Below are 22,849 nucleotides of genomic sequence, written 5' to 3' on the forward strand. Positions count from 1 at the left end.
CCAACCTGAGCTACCAAAGTTATCATCAAAATCCAGCTTCCATCCTTGTCTCCTCTACAGCATGACCTCTCTCCCCCTTCAGAAATTATTTTTTTAAGTTTTTCACTTATTTTCCCTTTTTCAATATAAGCAAATTATGAGTAAGAGTATATGTATATTCCCTTTTCACAAATGATCATTAACATATTTAGAATCTTATATAAATGTCCTTTATACACACATTGTATCCTGGAGGTCATTCCATAGCAGTGTAGGGATACAGTCCCCTTTCCTTCATGCAACTGCATATACTCCATTTTGTAGATACACCATAGTTTCAACCTGTCCATCAAAGATGAACCAGTCTTTTGATACCACAAACAATGATACAAAAAAATGACCCTCCGCATATCTTTTTTGTATTTATGGCAGTGTATCTTCTTATTTGCTATTTATCAACCAATGTAAATATATCCCCTTTGAAATTTTAAATTTACAATCACCTAGCACCCAGGTCTTGATTCCTAAATACAAATCCACACTTAAGTAAACTAGAAGTCCTTTGAGAAATGGCAGATTCTAAGGCTGGGACAGGGAAGGCACCGGATGAACCTAAAGAAGCTTGCTGTGCCAAAAAACAAAATACTAAAGAGAAAAGAAGAAAAAACAGGGTATGGGAGCCAACTTGAAGGGGCTTCCATCAGCTCAATCTGATTTGAGCATCAAAACAGACAGTAAAGGATTATTACCTAGTAAATAAAACAGGAATCCTCAAGTCCATGCTTATGATAGGTAGGTAGGTAGAAAGACAGACAGACAGATGGCAGATGACAGGCTGAAAGAATTCTGAATGCCAACTGGTAAATGTGGACAGAGTGGCAGTGTTAGAAAATTACCATTTTGCAATCATCCTAGAAAACACTGGTTCAGGCAAAAATCATCAAAAGATGCTAAATCTAGGGGGAGAGTTTGATGAGTAAGATATTTACACAGTCTCAAAGTATCTTCTCACAAATTGCTTATTAGCTGTATTAATGGATAAATTAGAAACTACAGTGGAAAAACCAGATATCACCCTGTCCTGGTGATCAAAATTAATATCACCAATAGGGACAGACAGACATTATGAGCCTCCAGATTTGATACCTTTGTGAAAGACATATCATCACTCACACCGTCCTCCAGCCAGGGGATGCAGAGTGCAGGGGATATATAAATTGCATCAAATCATAAAAAACATAAGACAAACCTAAATTGAGAAATATATTGTATAAAATAACTAGCCTATAGCCTTCAAAATGCTAATGTCATGAAAGACAAAGAAAGAGGAATTGTTTCAGATTAAAGGAGATTAAAGAGACATGACAGCCAAATCCAATTTTAGACTGAACCCTGTACTGAAAGATGACTGGGATGATTGACCAAACTGGAATACAGAATAAAGATTAAAGTATTATATTAACGTAAATTTTCCTGAATATAATAACTATACAGGGCTTATACAAGGGAATTCCTTGGTTCTTAAAAATATATATACTGAAGTTTTAAAAGCATAAATGGATATGATTTTTGCAACCTACTCTCAAATTATTCAGGAAAAATAAATACATATTACATAAATATCATGTATATAAACATATATGTATAAAAAGAAAGAATTAAAAGGGAAATGTGGCAAAAAGCTAAAAATCACTGCATCCAGGCAGAAGCATATTACAGGAACTATTCTTGCAACTTTTCTGTAATTTGAAATTCTTACAACTTTTCTGTAATTTGAAATTAATTCAAAATTGAAATGTTAATAAACAAAAATAACTTTTTCCAATACCACAAGATTGTGTCACTAATATTCAATATTGTGGTATCTCATATTCAAGTAGTAAAAGGTACAAAGATGAGGAAATTTTAAAGCTGCAGAAGTCAAATGCATATGAAACAGGCAAGTAAGTAAACATTCAGTGGCATGAAAAATAAAATATCTAATATTCAGCCAATAAAATGGCCAAGCTGAATAGGTAAAAATATAAGAACTGCATAAAGCTTTTCCTTAAGAGATATGGAAAGATAAAAACACTAAGGAAGGGAAATTAAAGACCAGCTGTATGTAACAGCTGCCTCAGAAACTGCTGGTCACCCAACTCAGTATGTCTTCTTTTCCTTAGTAACAGAAATCCCAATGTTATGGTCTACAAAGTATAGAAAAGTGTACAGCAAAAACTCCTTGCAGCTAAAGTATGGCTATTAGCTAAAAGTTCTGACAAATGAAACATAAGCAGAAATGTTGGGTTGTACTTCCCAGAAGGCTACTCAACCAGGCTGACTCAGCCAGGAGATGCTCCCTTTTTTGGCCCTTCTGATTTGCCTTCAAAATTTCCAGCTGTCTGACAGTAGGAAAAGTACTCAAAATTCACATTTGCAAGGTTCTTTTAGTATAAAAGCCAATATTCTTTTCCAGTATTCCCAAGGTTATGGTAAGTGAATGTTCTTAATAACCTGAGTGACCATGAAAAATTAATATTCTGTTCAGTAAGACATTAAATCCATTTTTAAATTGTTTTATTCAAGTTAAGTTTTTAGGAGCTTTAGTGCAGCTATCATCAATGGTTTACTTCCTCATGAGTTCCACATAACTAAAATGTTATGATTCTCTGTATGTATGGATTGGCTCTGAGAAATGCTTTTCAAATTCTAACAAACATCAAGATGACCATCCCTCTCCAAGTTTTCAATTACATATGCCTTGGCCCCATCTCATAGCCTCTGGTGAAGCTAGTACCTTGAGGAGTTTTAATGACTCACTTTTGTTCTTGGGATAAAATGACTAAAATCTGATCTCTGCCTACCTCTCCAATTTATCTTAAATGTCTCTATTCTGCACCCTAGTCTCACTAACCTCCTTTAGCCCTTGAATTTGCCATGCTTTCTCACCTCATAGCCTTGGTATGAAGCAATTCTCCCTACCTGGAAAACTTGTTAATCTTCATCCCACCTTCTTCCCTAGTTCTAGACCTCTTCCCCCAGACTACATTAGACATCTAGCATGGTATCTGGCACTTAGTGTATGCTTAACATAAACTAGTATGAGCACAGGGGTGTTTTACTTAACAACTGTATCCCTACTTTCTAGCACTCTACCTGACATATTCTGAAAATATATTTGTGAATTAATAAATGGCTAATACTACCTCCTCATTACTTTTATTCAAAAACACCATAAGCCTAAATCTTCCACAGAAATTTTCTTGTTCTTACTCCTGGTTTCTCTGCCTCTACTTTTCTCTTTTGGGTTTTTTCTTCCTCCAAGTCATCTAACTTAAAACTGTTTTGGAGAAAATAATTTTAAGAAGAAATTTTTTCTTCCTTTTTTTTTATTTTGAAGAATCAGACGATCTGAAAACATCAGGTCCACTTCCCACATGGTCACAATTGTCTATATCTAAGTAGCACTGGTTCCTTTTGATGAAGGATATGACCTCCAATTCACCAGTCGCCTCCCCTAAACAAATGTCTTATATCTGGACAGCTTCATTCATTTATGTTATCCGTTTGGCCCTTATGGCTCCTTTTCTCATTTATACTCCAATTAAGACAAAATTTTTAATATCTCTTTATAGCTTTCAAAATATTTTGGTAAAACGAATTCCATTTTATCCTCACCACCAAAAAATGTCCTTGAAGGCACATATAGGGAGACTTCATAAACTGTCTTCAGAGAAGACAACCCTTCTAAGGTCCCAGCTTTAAGGAGACTTAATTCTGTAGTCAAATACTAAGTTCCAGTCCCAATCCCAGCACCCTGTCCAGAGGGCCCCTTCCAAATATCCTACGTTGCCCTGTCTGCTCAGAGCTTACTGCTCTGACTTTGAGTTCCGTTCTGTTCCTGGCACATCAAAGTTTTCTCTAAAGTTCAGCTGCACATCTACTTTTTTTTCCTTTGCTCTATATTATTTAGCATTTTCACGTGTTTGTGGGTAGGAAGTGCTTCAGAGTGAGAGTCTATGTTAGCTCAGCCCAGCCTATAACAGAATTGCAAGACCTCCTTTCTCTATACTCAACTTTCCACTCTTATCAGTCCTTTGAACTAAAGAAAACACTACTATCTATACTGAGTACTTGAAAATGATGTACTCTCAAGTGAATAAACAAAGATTCTTCTACGTTACAGGAAAAACATGCTTTTTTTAATCACAGGAATTGGAAACTAGCCTGCAATGGAACATAAAGAAAGAATGAATAAAATAATGACCTTCTAAGAAACTGGTAGCAACGGACAGCTGCTTTCCTTACCACCAGATCGCCAACAGAAGAAACTGGCCCTGATAAATCTTGGAATAGATTGAAAAGTCAAAAGAAAGTAATACTGAAGTGGGTGTAGAAGTACTGAGGAGGAATGAAAGGAACATCTCAAAACAGTAGCACTAACGAAGAAGAAAAAAACACTGTGTATTTAAACATCATATGTAAGTTAGACTACCTTTATCAAAGGCTTAAATCGACGATTTCATTTTAAAAACATATCCATTTGTTTACTTCTTTACTTCCTAATATGTAAAGATTTTCTTTCTAATATATCACATTTCCGTAATTTTTCTTTCCTTTTTTTGAACTGGTAGGACTTAGATGAATTAGACTCTGGAGAGGAGGAGGGGAAGAGAAGTTATAGGGTACATTGATAAAAGGTAAACTGATTTTATTATAATAGAGGCTTGTGTGCCTGATAATTACAGTAATAATTTATTTATTATATTACAATAAATGGAACTGTATTTGCAATCAAAGAACTGTATTTACTGTTCTAAAGAACAAGCATATTGCACTAAATTGTCACTTTACGCCTTGCTCCCTTCCTCCTTAACTACTGCTTAATTGTCAATGCCATTCAAAAGGACTTCTTTGAGGGAGTTTTTGAAAGAATTTTTTGACAGACATTTGTGGGGAAATTCGGGACTAACTTGATGGTGTTCTGAAATTCAACTGACTTATTTTCTCCTCGCCTCCTAGCCCTTTTGTCTCATTATATGTATATATTTACACCCATTAGATAAGCCTCAGGTTTCTACCACATGGAAATAATAAACATACTTAAGAATTACTGTGAAGATTTAAAAAAATGTAAAGCATATTATCTGACATATACTAGGAGCTCAATATTAATAGCTATTAGAATTTTAAAAACTGATTTTTTTCTCCTGAGTTCAAGATCAGAATCATTACTTCAAAATTTGTGTTAGGTGTTCTTTGGACTGTCATAAGTATAAATATATAAAATGTCTATGAATAAAACCTGTAGAAATACTAACATTTTCAAAACAAACTAATAAAAAAAAGGAAGACATGGTGCTTACTAACAGGTGCTATGTGCCAAACACTGGGTTCTCATCTAATCCTTTCATTTTCATATAATAAATAAACAAACTGAGGTTCAGAGAAGGCTAAGTGAAGAAAACAAACACTAATATTATGAAGAATTGAAAGAAAATTCAGAAAAATGAAAGCCACTAATTTCTTAGGATGATAGGAGTGATTTATTTTTAATTTCCCTTGATGTTGTGCCATATGAATGTTGTCTACTTGCCCCTCCCCACTCACCCAGTATCCACTGTGCTTGCCCTTTGGTATTACATAAGTGGCACTCCAGTTTTAAATGGCACATGCCAACCCAGCTAAAGATTAGATTTCCCAGCATCTCTTTCAGCTAGGTGTGGCCATGTGAACAGGTTTTGGCCAATGGATTATGGCTAGAAGTGATGTGAAATTTCTACATCTTCGTCTTAAACATTAACTGGCTTGCCTTAAATCCTCCCCATTTCCATTTTCTTCCTGTTGACTGAAGATGGCAACCACTGGAGCAATAGAAGCCACATGTTACAGATAACAAAGCTGTCCTACTAGCCAGAGTACCTGGATAACCTCAAGAGGTAGAGCTCACTTACCTGATAATGAAATGAAGTAACTATTTTTGAGACCCTGTGTTTTGAGGACTCTAGTATATATGGCACCTTAATTGGTTCTCTAACTGATATGCTATAATAATGTTTTTGCAATAAACACTTTTGAAATAACAAGTTTTATACATATGTAATTTGAATTTGTTTGCTCATCTCTTCAACTAACAAGTATTGAACAAGAGTTTCTAGCAGGGACAAAAATGCCATGGGAAAAGTAAAACTTGTGAGAATCAAAGATATAAGGATGATGATTAAAAAAAAGGAAAAAAAGACATAAGGATGGATCTGTTGTTGATTGAGGAACCGGAGGTAGGGCAAATGAAATTAGGCACAAGGCTTCATGGAGGGAGTAATTTTAGAGCTGGGTATTGGTGTATTCCCCACACTTTCCCTCTAGAAAACACTTCTTCTCTGAGGCAACTGATAAAACTTCTCACTCTTTAAGATTACTCAAAAATATCCTATCCTTCATGTAACTTTCCCCAGTTTCTCTATGGACAGGTCATTGTTCCAGCCCATGTGTTCACAATATTTTGCTCATATGTTACTAATAATTCCTTCACAATATTACAAATTATGCTTATACATGTATCTCTCTTCTAACTACATCCTGGAATTCATTAACTTGGGGCCTTTAGTTATTTTTATAGACCATTATCCACTTCAACAGGGCTAGAGAAACAATATGGAAATTAGCAGGTACTGAGTACTTACAATTAAAAAAAAATACAAATTAGTGGTCAAAGGCAATGGCTTTTAAACTTTTTGGATGACTTAAATAATAAATACATTTTATATCATGATGTAGTATACACATGCACACATGTAACAAAAGTTTGATGAAGTAATACTCTACAAAAGGAACACTTTTGTAGTTACATTAGTAACTACATTATTAGTAGTTTACATTAGTTTACTAATGTATTAGTAAATACATTAGTTTAGTATTATTAGTTTACATTATTCTCTTTCATTAAAAAAAATTCAGTTATGGTCCTCTAAGGTGTTGCAACTCACTATTTAAAATATATTAGCATAGAAGCAGTCACTTAGAAAATGAGAAGGGTTCAGCTAGATGATAACTAAGATCAGATCACCTTCAAATTCTATAAAATTACACTGTATTAAAATCTGTTATCCTTATCTTTCACTACAGGCTATAAAATAACTATCAAAGGTTTGAGAAAATCTGGAAAGTATTCATCCTCATGGGTCTGAAAACCAGTTACTGCCTTTGTTAGGAACTAAAGAACACACACAACAGCTCCTTCTAGCATTCTAAATTACCAATCCAATGCAAAATTCTATCATAAACTCTTCTTAAAGTACAGTATTATTCTTAAAGTCTCTAACTGAATAAATGAGAATAAAACTGCTAGAAATAGATGCTAAGAAAGGTAACATTTAGAAAGACTAATTTCAAAGATGACTGGGTTTAGTCATGCTGAATCTGAGGCAAAGGCAGTAAACTCAAAAGTTTCTCTAATAAGCATTCAGGGAATCAGATGAGAAATAAGGACTATGTATACATACACTTCAAAGTCACTTAACAAGTTTCATAAAACATGTATGAAATTTGTTATAATATCTATGATATGATAAAACCCTCTAATTCTATTATTTATAACAAGTAGGCAAAACTTAACATTTATATTTTTTCCCCATTAGTGTTACCTATCATGCGAAGTCTAACACATGTAGAAATTATATAATGTTTCAAAACAATCCACAAAGTAATTGAGGGGAGGAGTAGTAGGTAGGATTTACAGATTAAACTAGATTGACCATGAGATGAAATATGTTGAAACTAGATGACATATACACGAGGGTTCACTTTATTATCATCACTACTTTTGCATATGTTTGAAATTATCCACAATTTTAAAATTAGCACAAAGAATAAAATAAATGTCTACATTTAAAAGTTCAATCTTTAAAAGATTAATCATTTGATTAATTTGCTTTTTTAAAAAGGTTTTAAAAATACTTATATGCTTTTAAATTACTTTAATGAATACTCTAACAAGAAAACAAAGTTCCCAGCGCTATATATTTTACTTTCTAACAAAATTATTTGTAATTTGGTATTCATCACAGTCTGCAGATACCCATGAGAGTGTGCTGCACATAAGAACCTGCATCTACCGTGTCATTTAGGGAAAAAAAAAGTAAAATGATCAATGTAGTACAGTATGACTGAGAGAAACTACTGCACACTAGGTCAAACCTTTGGTATAAAATACATGCTAAAACTGGAATAAGGAGATTATTTATATTTTCAGCTCTCATGTACCCCTAATTGTAATTCTTTTCTTATAAAATTTCCTTTCAGAGCAAACTTCTTCCTTTTATTAATGTAATTCAGGATTTAGTAATTTAGAACTGGAAATACTACAGTATTTGCATCAGATGGCAATCATAATATTATAATCTACCTCAAGCACAAAAACAAGAACAGCCTTCTTTGAGGGAATTTAGACTAACTCCACTCTTCCAATGGCCCCAATCCTTTACATATAAACTCTTCAGCATAATGTATTGCCTTCTAACCCCATTTTTCCTCAGTATAAAAAATTATTCTTTGCTTTTTGCCTAAGCCTGTCAAAACACCTCACCACCATAAAAGCCACATTACAAGGACTTTTAACATGCGTAAAATTTAAGGCTACCAGAGGTTTTAAATGATCTCGCAAAAACAAACAAAAAAAGCACAAAATTTCATTCTGATATTGGGTTTGATACAGAGATTAACCATCTGTCTTATGATCAAACTTCCTTGTCTCCTACCTTTGAACTGCTGCAGACTGTATCTCTCTGTATTTACCATACCCACCTGATACTCAGACATTAAAGGTTTAGGTCTCTTTCTTGATTTTTAGAGAATAATCTCAAATTTTAGCATCTTATGATATTCATTACATAGTAGTTGCTCAATCATCTAAATAACTATCTGGGAACAGAGAAGTGTATTTCTAAAAGCAGTGAGATGTGAAACAGCTAATGAAAATGGTTTTCATTGAGAAAAGTGCTCCCCACTATTTTTGTGCCTTATGCCACAGCTCTGATAGATACTGTAGACAGTGGATCCCATAAGCCAGTACTGTTTAGCCAGAACTTTGTGGGTCTCTGTATTTTAACCTCAATAACTGAAATCTCAATCTATCCGCACCAAAGCAACTTTCAAATTCAGTTTAACATTTATTTAAAGTTGACTTCTTAGCAGTCACCTCATATCACAATGACAGATAATATACTAATTATAAACAGCAATTTTCTCAGTCATTAATACACAAGAACTTGATTCCGGTACAAGAGATTCCTAGAGTCTCTCTCTGAAACCAGTGGGTCTGACCAGTCCATTCACATGGGTAATATACTCTCCCATTAGTATCTCTTAATACACGTAGTGTTTATTCAGCTATGCTTCCTTTTTTCCTCCTTCCTCCACCTGGGACTAAACCATCCAAAATTTCAGTATGACACTAAACAAACCTCAGGGTAAAGAACTGCAAAACTAAGATGTCCAACACATTCTCTGCACTAGGGAACTTGTACTTCTTTTACTGGGGGACTATGAATCCTGTGAAAACCTTCCTCTCCATCATGTTTCTCAATATACACCATTTGTTCTTCTTTTCTTTCCAAACCACATCATTTCTGATCAATAAGACTACAAAGTTCAAAAACTCCATGAAGACTTCCCATATAGCCCATTACCTCACTCCAGTAATTTGCCCAATTCCATTTTCTTTCACCTCACCTGAATGCCTATACGACCCCATGAGTTTGAGCATAGTCACTTGATTGTGTACTTAAACTTGGCTATTCCATTATCACCTCTAGATCAAAATAATCTTTCTGCAACTTAATTTATAATTTCAAAACATGGCAAGATACTGAATGACTCCAGGTAAATAGTTTCATATATATTCATATAAATTTAACATGCTTATACATTTCCGTGGGAATTTTGTTAAAATGAAAATTCTGATTCAGTAGATCTGGGACACAGAGGGCAACTTTTAGGGTAAAGGAATCATTCTGTACAGTACTGGGGTGGAGGATAAATGATTCTATGCATTTGTCAAAACCCATGAAACTGTATATCACAGAGTAAATGTAATATATGCAAGTTTAAAACATAAACCCATGTGACTGAGGATCCCAGGATAGAATGCAAACTGATATATGAATCTAACTATTACAAACTTATGACATAACCACACTGAAGGGGATGAGGGGAAGAAAGCTACCTCAAGTAACTTTGGAAATCAGTGTTCTGACTAGAAAATATAAGGCTAAATATAATAGGAACTGTACACTGTACATAAACACTGTATTTTAGTTGGTAAATCTGTTTCTTCTGGGAGTATAGTCTAAAAATTCTGAAACGACTTTACTTGTATACTGAGGTTGGAGTGCATGCATGGTGGATGGCAGATGGTGGGAGCCAAGTTTCTCTCTACTAGAGATGGAAGTTATGAAGGTACAAGAAAGGAAGATTAGGATGAATCCTGTAGTATAGGATTAGAATTGGAGACAACAGTACTAATTCATGTTTACCCTAATATGCACACAGATGGGGGCTTCCCTGGTGGCACAGTGGTTAAGAATCCGCCTGCCAATGCAGGGGACATGGGTTCGAGCCCTGGTCCGGGAAGATCCCACATGCCACGGAGCAACTAAGCCCGTGAGCCATAACTACTGAGCCTGTGCTGTAGAGCCCACGAGCCACAACTACTGAGCCTATGCGCCGCAACTACTGAAGCCCGCGTGCCTAGAGCCCGTACACCACAATGAGAAGCCCGCGCACCACAACGAAGAGTAGCCCCTGCTCACCGCAGCTAAAGAGAGCCCACGCACAACAACGAGGACCCAACGCAGCCAAAAATAAACAAATAAATAAATAAAATTTTTAAAAATGCACACAGATGGACAGACACAGAAACAACTATAGATACACATGGTTTAGTATATATAAACATCTATAGATTGATATAACTCTGTCTGCTCTGTCTACTGAGAGGACTTCGAAGCAGTGACACCTGAGTAGCAACCCAGCACCCAAATCTTGGTTTCTAATTACCCTTTTCTCCAATAAAAGAAACCAGCCAGGGCTCTTTGGAGAAATGGTTGATTCTAGGGCAAAAGAATGGGAGGGTGTAAAAAGAACACAGAAGCCAACTTGAAAGCATTCCCAATGGGCAAGGCTAAAACAATTTGAACAATAAAATTAACCTACTGGATTATAACCCAAAGAATAAAATATACATAATAAGTCCGTGCTTATATAAGTGAATGACAGAATTAATGAGGGAGAAATTATTTCTTTATAGAAGAATTCCATTTAATATTATGTAGTTACTCCCTCCCAGCAGGAGACAGAACTTAATTCCCACCCATGCCACCACTCACATCCCTTGAGAGTGGGCTAGACACAGTGACTTACTTCCAAAGAATACACTATGGAAAGAGAAAAACAGTAACTTTATAGTGGAGAAACCTGGCAAATACTACCTTGGTCAAATGATAAAGGTTAACATCATCAATAATGTCAAGTGGATATTCTGCTCCCCATATGATGTGACCAGTAGAGCACTTCATCTCTGTGATACTCTTTCTAAAAACTGGTAACTGATAACCCTAGTTTATGCTAGCAAAAAAAATCAGACAAATCCAAATTGGGGGATGTTTTATAGGATACCAGTACTTCTCAAGACTGTTAAAGAAATTAAGGAAAGACTTAGAAACTCTCACAGATCAGAGGACACTGGGGAGAGTTAACAACTGAATGCAACATGGTACCCTGGACTGAATCCTGGAATAGAAAGAGGGCATTAATGGAAAAACAATAAAATCCAAGTAAAATCTGAAATTTGGTTAATAGTTGTTTGGTATTTTTTAAGACGTTTAAAAAGGCTATAAATCTGGTTTCCCCTTCTGGAGAATGGTAAACATAGTACTAAATACATCACAGGAATTTTGGAAGGAATAGCTACAATAAATTAATGTAATGCACCATGTACACCATGGCTCAGTCAGAGTAAGAGTTCAATAATTACTGGTTGCCATTATTACTGAGAAATGAAACGTACCCAACTTCTTGCTTGCATGGCCTATGACACAGTTCTCTGGGGGGTTCCCAGAAAATAAAAAGCATGTATAATGACATCAATAACAACAAGTAGCAAGGTGGTGAATGACTCCATGCAAACAGCTTCATATATAATGCATATGAACTTATTATGAATACATATCACTTGGGAATCTTGTTAGAAAGAAGATTCTGAGTCAGGAGGTCTGGGGTGAGGTCCAAGGTTGAACATTACAAACAAGCTCCCAGGTGATGCCAATGCTGCTACACCAAGTACCACAACTGGAGCTATAACTTTTCTACTTCTGTAATGTTTTAAAATTTTTCATAAAAAACACACAAAAAAGTTTTCGCCACCAAACTTTATGTCTTCGCCACAAATACTTGTATTTTTAAACACAGAACTGTACCAGCTATAACCCGCAAGTCATCAATATCTTAAATAAGCAATGACTTAACCAGTATAAAAAAGGGGCAACTACACATTAATATTTGCCCCATTATCTCAAGCCTGTGAAGATAAAAATAATGTCTTTGAAAGTCAAATCACATACAATTCTCTTATCTTTACCAATTAAAAATTAGTCTAAATACATTGCAGTAATCTAGATTAACCACCATTTTCAGAAGTCCCGGGAAAATTTTAATTCCGTGAATTCGGTTTGGAGAGAGTAACCTATTACCAAAGCTCCTGATTAACAGTTTATTGAGTTTTCAAAGCATAAAAAATGATCTTAATAAATGATCTGAGATTCAGCAGCATGTACAAGATATTTGAGGAAAGAGAAAACTAGTAGGAAAAGATGAAGAAAGTACATACTGAATCAAGAAATAGGGATTAACAAAAAAATGAGATGTAAAACAGTCATACTTTCCTACAATTAATGACATCACAGTTAATTTTAAAAACCAGTTTCTTTAACTCAAATGATTTCTAGCCATTCTGGCTTTGTGATTTCACATTTTCCTGTCTTCCTTAAAATGCTTCTTCGCAAAAACTTTTGAAATTTAAGAATTGAACCTTTTAAAAAACACTCTGAGGACTTCCCTGGTGGCGCAGTGGTTAAGAATCCGCCTGCCAACGCACAGGACATGGGTTCGATCCCTGGTCTGGGAAGATCCCACGTGCCACAGAGCAACTAAGCCCGTGCACCACAACTGTTGAGTCTGCACTCTAGAGCCCGCGTGCCACAACTACTGAGCCCATGCGCCACAACTACTGAGCCCATGTGCCACAACTACTGAAGCCCGCACACCTATAGCCTGTGCTCCGCAACAAGAAAAGACACCGCAATGAGAAGCCCGCGCACCACAATGAAGAGTAGCCCCCCGCTCACCACAACTAGAGAAAGCCCGTGCGCAGCAACGAAGACCCAATGCAGCCAAAAATAAAAATTAATTAATTAATTTAAAAAACTCTGAGATAACATCAAAGTAAGCTCAGGAAATACCATTCTATTGCCTTTAAAAAATGTTCAAATTCATTTATTGAAAGAAACTGATTTTGATGGCAAGAAATCTTGCTGGTATGTATATACATAAAAGCAATGTTTCCAAAAACGGTATACCATAGAAGTCTTTGATAGGATACTAACAGATACATGGTGAAATATGCAGCCCTGTCTTCAAATTAACTTTGACTTGGTGTTCCTTAAATTTAACAGGTCATTTCGACTATCTGGCTTTTTTCTCAAAGCCTTTAAAAAGTGTTTAAGTGGCTCTGAATTTCTAAAAATGAGATTTTCATTTAGAACATTTCCATTGATATTTCCTACTCACTGCCTACTCAAAACACTTCAAAAGTTGAGACCCAAAGATTCTTGAAGCTTAAAACAATTAAAGTATTTTCAGTAAGCCAAGGAAATTTAATTGCAACAGAGTTCCTCTAAGTAAATATAAAATTTACACACATATATATTTAAAACATATTTATAAGTATATTAGGTCAAGCACTGTTAATGCTATAAAAAGGTATAATATATCAAGGAAAAGAATTCTTTTAGGGACTTCCCTGGTGGTCCAGTGGTTAACAGTCCACCTTCCAGTGCAGGGGACATGGGTTCGATATGTGTCAGGGAATTAGGGTCCCACATGCTGCAGGGCAACTAAGCCTGTGTGCCACAACTACTGAGCCCGTGCACCACAACTAGAGAGCCTGTGTCAGAACTACTGAGTCCATGCACTCTAGAGCCCACACGTCACAACCAGAGAAGCCCTCGCGTCGCAATGAAGTAAGACTGTTATAACACATCACCAAGATTTCCTTCACTCTGTGATAATTTTTCATAAGCATACTATATAGACTAAACAATTAAAATAAATTCTCAAATTTACGTGGGCAAATTTACATTATTGAAAATTTAATCTACAGGCAAGCAGAGAAATTACTTCTGAGTATTAAGCATTTATCAATCGTCCAAAAATTAGTAAAATGTAACCATGTATTTATGGTCTTTACCCACAAATCTATTTCTGGAGCAAATCATCATTCAAGTTAACTTTAAAATAAAAAATGTCTAACCAGGCTTTGAAAAACTTCATTACAATTAACAACAGAAATCTAGAGAGCTGGGAACTGATGCTTTGAAATCTTCCAATAGTATCTTCAGAAAGCTTAACTTCAGTTATATAATAAACTTTGTGCTAACTTGAAACTGAGGTACAGGTGCATCCTGACACACGTTTCTTAGTAAATAAGTTTCAAAATTGTCAGTTATAACATGCCAAAGAGACGTTCTCCTGTGTATTCTTCTTCCTTTCTGTCAATGGTTATGGAAAGGTTTTCACATCAAAAGAAGCAAAACAGACACTTTTGAGTAGAAAGCTAATCATACCAACTAAAAATGCCAAATGACTTCTTGCTTAATTCTACTTCGTTTCATAAATTTCCGTGAAGGAAAAAAAGGAAATCTGAAGCAAAAATACATGTAAAAATTCTAGCCAATAACAATCAAATTCTACAGCATATATCAATTTTAAAAACAAGCATAGGGCTTCCCTGGGGGCCCAGTGGTTAAGAATCCACCTGCCAATGCAGGGGACACGGGTTCAATCCCTGGCCCAAGAAGATCCCATATGCCACGGAGCAACTAAGCCTGTGCACCACAACTACTGAGCCCACGCTCTAGAGCATGCTAGCCACAACTACTGAGCCCACGTGCCACAACTACTGAAGCCCCGGCGCCTGGAGCCTGTGCTCTGCAACAAGAGAAGTCACCGCTGTGAGAAGCCTGCGCACTGCAAGGAAGAATAGCCCCCGCTTGCTGCAACTAGAGAAAGCCAACAAAGACTCAACACAGCCAAAAAAAAAAAAAAAAATTAATCAATTAAAAAAAAGATGTGTGCTTTATTTTTTAAAAAAAGCATATTTCTCCCCTCATCACTCTATATTAATATTCATAGTTATGGTGACTTTTGGTTTTTGCAAGAAAATCCCTGTATCTATAAAGTTCACCTCACTCTTTTAACTAGGCACAATCTCCCTTCTCTGTACTGCCTTGTTATGAAAGCTTCTGGTATGGGGGCACTGAGGCTTAGTAACTACGGTAGAGCAAAGGAAAAGGACAGCGTAACAGCAGAAAGGAAGAAAATGAAAGGAAAACAGAAGCAGGTCTCCCTTCTTCAGATAAACACCAAGGCAGTTGCAAGAACTAGATAACCTGACAGCCACAATTCTAAGAAGTACATAAAACCTACATGGTAGAAATCATGACTCAGAATAATTAGAGAATATACATTGCATTTACTTAAAATGAGTATGCATTGTAAAAGATTCAAGTAAACTTGATTTCATAGGGTTTAATTTTTTTTCATCTCTACTATATCAAATTTGATTTAAGACTCCCTCTTTGCTTTACATATGGCAGCAAAATACATAAAAGATTACTGGAAAAGGTAAGGGGTCAGAATATAACAGCATGTGATCTCTCTACATGCTCAACCAGAAGATTTACTCTCAAGAGTCTTATTTCCTATTTCGTGGGTAGTTAGGCTCCTGCGTTTCCCCTAGATATTTCTACCTATTAACCATTTCATTGTTCACCAACGAACAAGAGAATGTGGACAATGTGACTCTCCTATTAACTTACTCCAGTCAATATACCTGTAGAGATTGGAATCAAAGCTGAAACTCAAAGGTCTTCTAGTTTAGCCCTTCAACTTTGGCGTTTCCAGTTAAACTCTGTTGTTAAATACTTTGTATATTAAGTAGTAGGATGAAACTTCAAAATCATTTAATTCAACTCTCCTTATTTTACAGTTCAGAAGTCATTCAGAGAACGAGTTAGTGCAGAGACAGGTCAACTCAGGTTTTGTAACTCCTAGACCAATACTTGTTCTACTAAATCATTCTGCTTCCCATAACTACTCCTTGTTTTCTATGATGTTCTTGTTATCCAAACAGTCTGCCTGTGAAACTGATAAAGTATACCTGGCATAACCAGAAAATCCCAAGCCTCAGGTCAAATACATATCCCACTGCTTCATTTTCTATCCAACATTTTCCTGAAGCCCTCTTAACTGCCAAAACTTTCCTGTTCCTTGTCCTTCACATTTCTCCATCACTGTAATTAATGTTTCAGTTATGTAATATTCTATGTTATATAAAATATGATGCTAATTATAATAATATAGAGTGCTCATTATAGCAGGAACTATTTTAAGACCTTTACAGGTAGCATTTCATTTAATCCTCAACTCTAAATAAGATAAATAATACTATAATCCCCATTTTATAAATACAAAACTCTAAGTCTCAGAGGCTAAAAAATCTGCCCTAATTCACACAGCTAATAAGTACAACTGGGTAAGTAATCAGGCAGTCTGACCCCAGTGTCCATATTCCTGACCTCTCTATATGATAAGCATATATGATAAACATATGTAACTACATGGGATTGAATTATTAACGTGGCTGGTAACTTAAAACTGGGGGGCTACAGAAGAATTTAAAAGTCTTTGTATTTGAAGAGGTTTCTTACACATTAAAATAGCTTAACATGGCTTACTCCCATAAACCATATCTTCTTTGCAAAGACATGGCCCACGTAAGAACTCTTAACTCAGTCATATATAATTAAAACTCAAATTTGAAAAGGTAATGGGGGAAAAAAGTGTTGCAGCAATACTCTAACAAATGTCCACATCAGCAGTGTCCAAAAGAACTTTTGCCGTGATAGAAATGTTTTCAATTTTTCTCTATTCATCACGGTAGCCACTAGCTACATGTGACTATTCGGCACTTGAAATGTGTCTAATGTGACTAAGTACTGAATTTTGAATATTTTGTAATTTTAACTAACTTAAATTTAAATAGCCACATGTGGCTACTGACTACTACACTGGACAGCACAGGTATAGAAGACAAAATGCCAGAAAGAAATGAGTAAAGAAATTCTTATGGCCTTTATTTGGAGAGTGCAATAACAGTCAAATCAATTTAAATGTCTTCCTTTACTTGCTCTAGTTTCAATTATTAACCCAAACAATATAGACCTCCAAAGAGATTTAAGTATCCCAAACTTTCTATATTTAAATTTCTCTTTGTGCATCTCAATGGAAAAAAATAATTAAACTCTGTATTTTCAACAAAGCTTTATTTATTAGAAACTTTTTAATGTTTGGAGAGCTAACAGTGAATCTGAAAACTCTGCCACCTATTAGAAAAACTAAAAAGAGTCACATAAGTTTTCAACTGTTTTCATAATAAAAACTTGATAATAAAGTACTTACCTTGACTCTCCACTACTGTTTCTAACACTTTCTTCATCACTGTGTCCATTCATTGTAAATATCAAGAAGTTTTAAAATAAAATATAAATCTTCCCAGTTTAAAAGACGAATATAAATACTGACTCCTCTTTGAATATCAAAAATTCACAGATGAATTTTCTTCAACATTCACAGGTTTCCTGGGACCCTCTGACTCACCTAAAAAAAAAAAAATTAAGAAAGTGAGAAAATTTCCTGTAGACAAAAAGATAAATAAGTCTATTTGGAACTTATACAAATCTATCTAGGCCAACTAGATTAGAGGTGGTAAGGAAGGGGTAGGGGTCTTTTTCTCAAAATACCTAGGCTTCTATTAACTACATTCTTGACTACTTACTAGAATTTAGCACACCACTGCTTATTTTTGACAGAAAAAATTAAAATATTTGTGGAGCGATAGAACTTTTAGACTAATTGCAACCGTGTGTATATACCAACATTATAGACAAAAAACTAAAGCAAAATGGTAGTATATAACATATACATACGTTCCAAGAATAGAAAATAGTCTTATTAGATACTTGACCAAACAAATGAAATAAGGGGGAAAAAGGTTACCTTAACCAAGCACTAATTCCTATCACGAAGGACTTCGTATACCAGAGCGAGGGGAAGTGTTGAAAATGCTCACATGAGAACAGGAGAGTAAAAGTGTATCATGTAATCTTAGCCAAAAAAATGTACAGGTCAAAATAAATGTGTCCTTTCACAGGTAAACCGATAGCGCAGTTTTAAGTTTAAATAATACAGTATATATATCCAGTTTGGACATGCAGAGATTCCTCCGGGGGAAAAAGGTAACAGAATATGCACTATGATCTTTTAAGTAGGGGGTTTGGGGCAGAAATCATGGACCGAGATACAACATTTCCACCTTTCAACATATCAGCACAACACTGGAGAGTCACCTACAAGCCACCCACTAATAAACAAAGGAGATCTCTGGCAGGGGAGGGAGAGGAAGAAGCGGGGGAAGGAGACGTCAGATCCTTCCCCAGCCAGAAAGTACCGAGACAGACGACTGAGAGCAGAGCTGTCCTCCGACCTCAGCAAAGAGAATTTACTCCTACGATTATTTCCATTCCACAAAAAAAGAGGGGGGAAATAGGCTGCTGCCAACTTAATCATAGCAAACTCTGCATCTAGATCGGGATTTTAATAATCCAGAAACTACAGTCCAGTAGACTTAGCAAGAATTGTTATCTAAAAATTATTTCACGCAACATTTATTCCTAATGTTAAATATTAATTCCAACTAGCCAAAGAGATTAACTATTAAACAATTAGATCTTAAAAATCTAGGTACTCTTAACAAACTGCCTCTCCCGAAAGTCTCTCTTCATTGAGAAAGTTCACTCCTCTTTTCGTTCTTTCTTTTTCACCTCCCTTTCGCCCCTCAAAATGGCTTTCTCTGTACTTTGTAACTTCCTTTCTCCTCCTCATTTTCCTTCTCAGAGTTAAGTCCTCTTTCTGAGCCCCTTCTTACAACCGTAAGTTCTGAAGCTCCAAGCACCCGCAGCTCTCTCCTGCCTTTCACTCGTCTTAACAATGATTCTTCCCTAAATCGTTAAACCTCTTCAATTCGCCTTTTCTTTGCCCCGTCTTTTATCAGTTGCTTTCCTCCTGCTAAGTTTTCAAGCGGTTCTCGAAAGGAGGTTGGAAACCTTCCTCCCCCGTCCGTCGCAGCTTCGCTCCAATCAGCCGGCCACCCGGACGCACCCCCCCACTCCCATCCCTCCCAGGGCCTCCATCTCGGTCCCGGAGTCTCCCTTCCCGCCTCAAACTTCCTACAGACCCACCCCGCGCCCTCCTGGGCTCGCCCGGGCTGCTGCCCCCTCCCCCTCCCCGCCGCTCCCCACGTGCTGGGAGCCCGGGTGGCGGCGGGACCCACGCACCGGCCAAGCGCACAGCTAGCTTCTCGCAGCTTTCCCCTCGCGGCCCAGCCTGCCCCAGGCCGAGGAAGCCCGGTCTCGACCGCCAGCTGCACGCCCGTCCGGAGAGAGGATGCGGTCTTCGGCGCCGGCCTGCTCTCGCCACTCACACGCCCCCTGAGCGGCGACTCCATCCGCCGCCGCCGGCCCTCTCAGACCGCCCCGGCCTATGCCCGGCGCCCGGCCGCTGGGCCGCCGCCCGGACACCGCGCCGCCCCCGCCCTCCGCCTGGCCAGCTCCCGTCCTCCCCGCCACATCCAGACCCGCCCGCCGACCCCCTTCTTACCGGCGGGCGTGCAGGCTTCGCGGGGCGGAGAGAGCCAACTCGATCGGCGGCCTCCCCTGTGCCCGGGCCCGCTGTCTCCGCCACCAAGAGTCCTCGGGCTCCGGGGGTTTCGGGGTAAGCAGGAGTCCGTGAGGGCGAGAGGGAAGGGGAAGGACGCGGAGGAGAAGGGGAAGCCCCGGCCCGCGGCTCCAACGCGCTATCCCCTGCGGAGCGGATCCAACAATCAATTCATTATTAAAGCACCAACGGCGAGGTCAGCAAAAGCAAGAAGTAACGAGTCGTCGTCTTCACCGCGGCCGCGCGCGCGCCCCCGCTCCCGCCGCTTATCGGCTCCCGGCAGCCGCCATGACGCCGAGAAAGCTAGCGCAACCGTCTCCGTCGTAGGCGCCTCCGCCGCCGCCGCCGCCGCCACAGAGGTAGCCGTTGCCTCCGCCTCCCGCGCGACGTAAGCTTCTCGGCTCACTCCCCTTCCCCACTGGGCGCGAGGCGGGCAAGCGGGCGCGCGCACGCCGAACTCCACCAACTGGCGCGCGGATAGTGGGAGGGGCTACGTTTTGGAGTCGTGGGGCGTAGGAAGAAGACGATTGGTGCTGTGTCGGGGCGGAGGGCGAGTGCGCGCACGCGCACTGATGGGAACGCGCACGCCGGCCGCGCAGAGGGTGCTGGACTCTGGCTACCGTGATGGGCCGTTGAGCCTTGCCCGGTTCCCTCCCTTAGCGGCCCGGAGTTGAATTCCGGGAAGTGGGAGCTGCAGGCTCGCTCCTTGCGGGTATGGAGGCTACTGTCACTCGGGGCGGTTGCGTAAGGACGTCACAACCGAGAGCCCGAGAAGGAACTAGGGAAACAGAGGGGTGGGGAGATATTGAAGACTGATGGGGCTTGGGGAGCCGCGGAAGGGCTGTGTTGGATAAGCCGAGGGGGCGGGGTCGAACGTGGGGTCGGTAGCCCAGGCCTCGGCCCCGCGCCGGGTCTGAGCGCCTGTCTGGAGAGGCGGGGAGGGGAATGCTGCGTCACACCAGGCAGCCTGGGAACCCAACTGTTGGGCCACTGTGGTCACCTCCCGCCGCCTCCTACGCTTAGGCGACCTGAGACAAAGGCTCCCTAAGGGAGGTGCGAGCCGGGCACCTGAGGAGGCGGAGAGAAAACAGAGACCGAGTTGTTGACACCCTGTGACCCTTCTTGACTCATTTGTGGGTAGCCCGTGCCCGGTTCAGGAATAAAACGTGCAGAACGTTTCCAGGTCGCTTCCTGAAGGGCTGGTGGAGGGTGCGGTGCCAAATCACTACAAAAAATGCAACGCTAGAGACGTTAGTAACTGTCGCAGGTTAGCGTACTGCAACTTAGTTGACGGTTTCTTTCATAACTGTAACTGCGGGCCTCAGTTACAACCTTTTAGATCTGTCCAAAGAAACACTACCTTTTCAAGCACGGGAGTGTTCCGCTTCTCTCCTTTAAACCATTTTTTTAAGTCAGAATTATTTTACACTTCATTATTTTTCTCGTCCACAGATCAGTCTTGAGTCAGCCCAGGTTAATGATAATTTCTGAAACTTTCTAATCCCATTCTTCAGTTATTTGATCTGATATAAAGCACTGCCTTCCAAGTCAAATGAGTTTGAATGCGGTAGCTTCATTCCCAAAATAATTATTTTCACATGTGGGAAATATTCAAGTTTTAGTCTACTGTCTGTTTAAACAGTTTGTTCGGAGCCCTCAAAAAGATCTCCAAACATAACACCAAATATGTATTTATTATATGGAAAGGTATACTCACCCTTGGGGAGTAGGGGAAGGCAAACAGGTAGACACAGTCTCTCGAAAAAAATGAGTATGTCTGTGGTCAATGAATAGTGAAACAAAATGAAACACCACCATAGTTTGCAAAATGATCTATGCTCAGCCTCTTTTTTTATCCTAGTTATTAAATAGCTATAATTCTGGGTTGTGAGGAATAAAAAGATCTTTCAAATATTCATCTCTGAAGTCCTTAGAAACTAAGTGCTAATTTTTAATACTGTGCTTTATAAAATTATGATAAGGTGCCTTGATAATAGGAACTTCCTGTTCCTCGGACTAATTTATTTCTTGGATTACTAGAGTGGTAAGTAAAAAATAAAAACCCGAGAAAAACATGGCAGGTAAAGAATTTTGTAATCAGAAGTGTGATTCAGATAATAAAGTCTTCAATTATAACCATATTGCATTTTGTTACCTCACCAAAAAATGCTTACTGTATTGACTTAATCTGTTTTATATGTTTTTTGAAAGCACCTTTTTAAACTGAGTTGGTGTTTGGATGTGATATGCTACGTATAATTTTGAGACACTTGTTTTGCAGACAAAAGAAAAAACCTTGCCAAATTTGTAATAATATATTGAACCTTGGAGACTTATATTTCTGGTAAAATTATAATATGCTTTATGACGTCACAGGATTTTAGAATGACTATTGAGACTGTGGAGAAATACAAGGTAAGTAGAAAATTGAAAAATCTTACCAGTTCAGTTTTTTAAAAGTCAGTTGATAAATAAGACAAAAATATTTTTTGACCATATTTTATCTACATAGTTAAATTCTCAGTTTCACTTTGTTTAAACAAACTGTATGTCTACTTTTTGAAAAGTCTACTGAAAACAATAGACAAACAGTAAATAATCTGAACACATGAATAGCAAAAATCCCTGAAAATTAACATCATCCAGGAGGTCTTTATTACTATCTGATTTTCCATTTGGGAAATTTCATATTCTTTGGAAAGAATATTACTTTTACAAAATCTGGGACAGCACTTTATAGGTTCTTAATTCTGACATGCTCTACTAGGACTAGTTACCAATGGGT

At 38.1% G+C, this 22,849-nt stretch overlaps 1 protein-coding gene across 4 annotated transcripts in view; it reads right to left on the minus strand.

Annotated features, from left to right (window-relative positions):
• The window catches only part of CHD1 (chromodomain helicase DNA binding protein 1), a 74,955-nt gene extending 54,497 nt beyond the window's left edge, over positions 1 to 20,458 (minus strand). For 3 of the 4 annotated variants that reach the window (XR_009563437.1, XM_070045165.1, XM_030848423.2), the window contains exons 1-2: positions 20,008 to 20,458; positions 17,752 to 17,949 (exon numbers count right to left, since the gene is read on the minus strand). Coding sequence is in view for 3 of the 4 variants with exons in the window: in XM_070045165.1 (XP_069901266.1) it covers positions 17,752 to 17,804 (53 nt within the window). In the remaining variant the exon portion in view is untranslated. The remainder of the gene's footprint in view (positions 1 to 17,751; positions 17,950 to 20,007) is intronic. The other variant, XM_030848402.3, reaches the window with a different exon arrangement.
• Between the last annotated feature and the right edge of the window lie 2,391 nt (positions 20,459 to 22,849).

The sequence above is a fragment of the Globicephala melas genome, chromosome 3, assembly GCF_963455315.2.
Source record: "Globicephala melas chromosome 3, mGloMel1.2, whole genome shotgun sequence".
Taxonomy (NCBI): Eukaryota; Metazoa; Chordata; class Mammalia; order Artiodactyla; family Delphinidae; genus Globicephala; species Globicephala melas.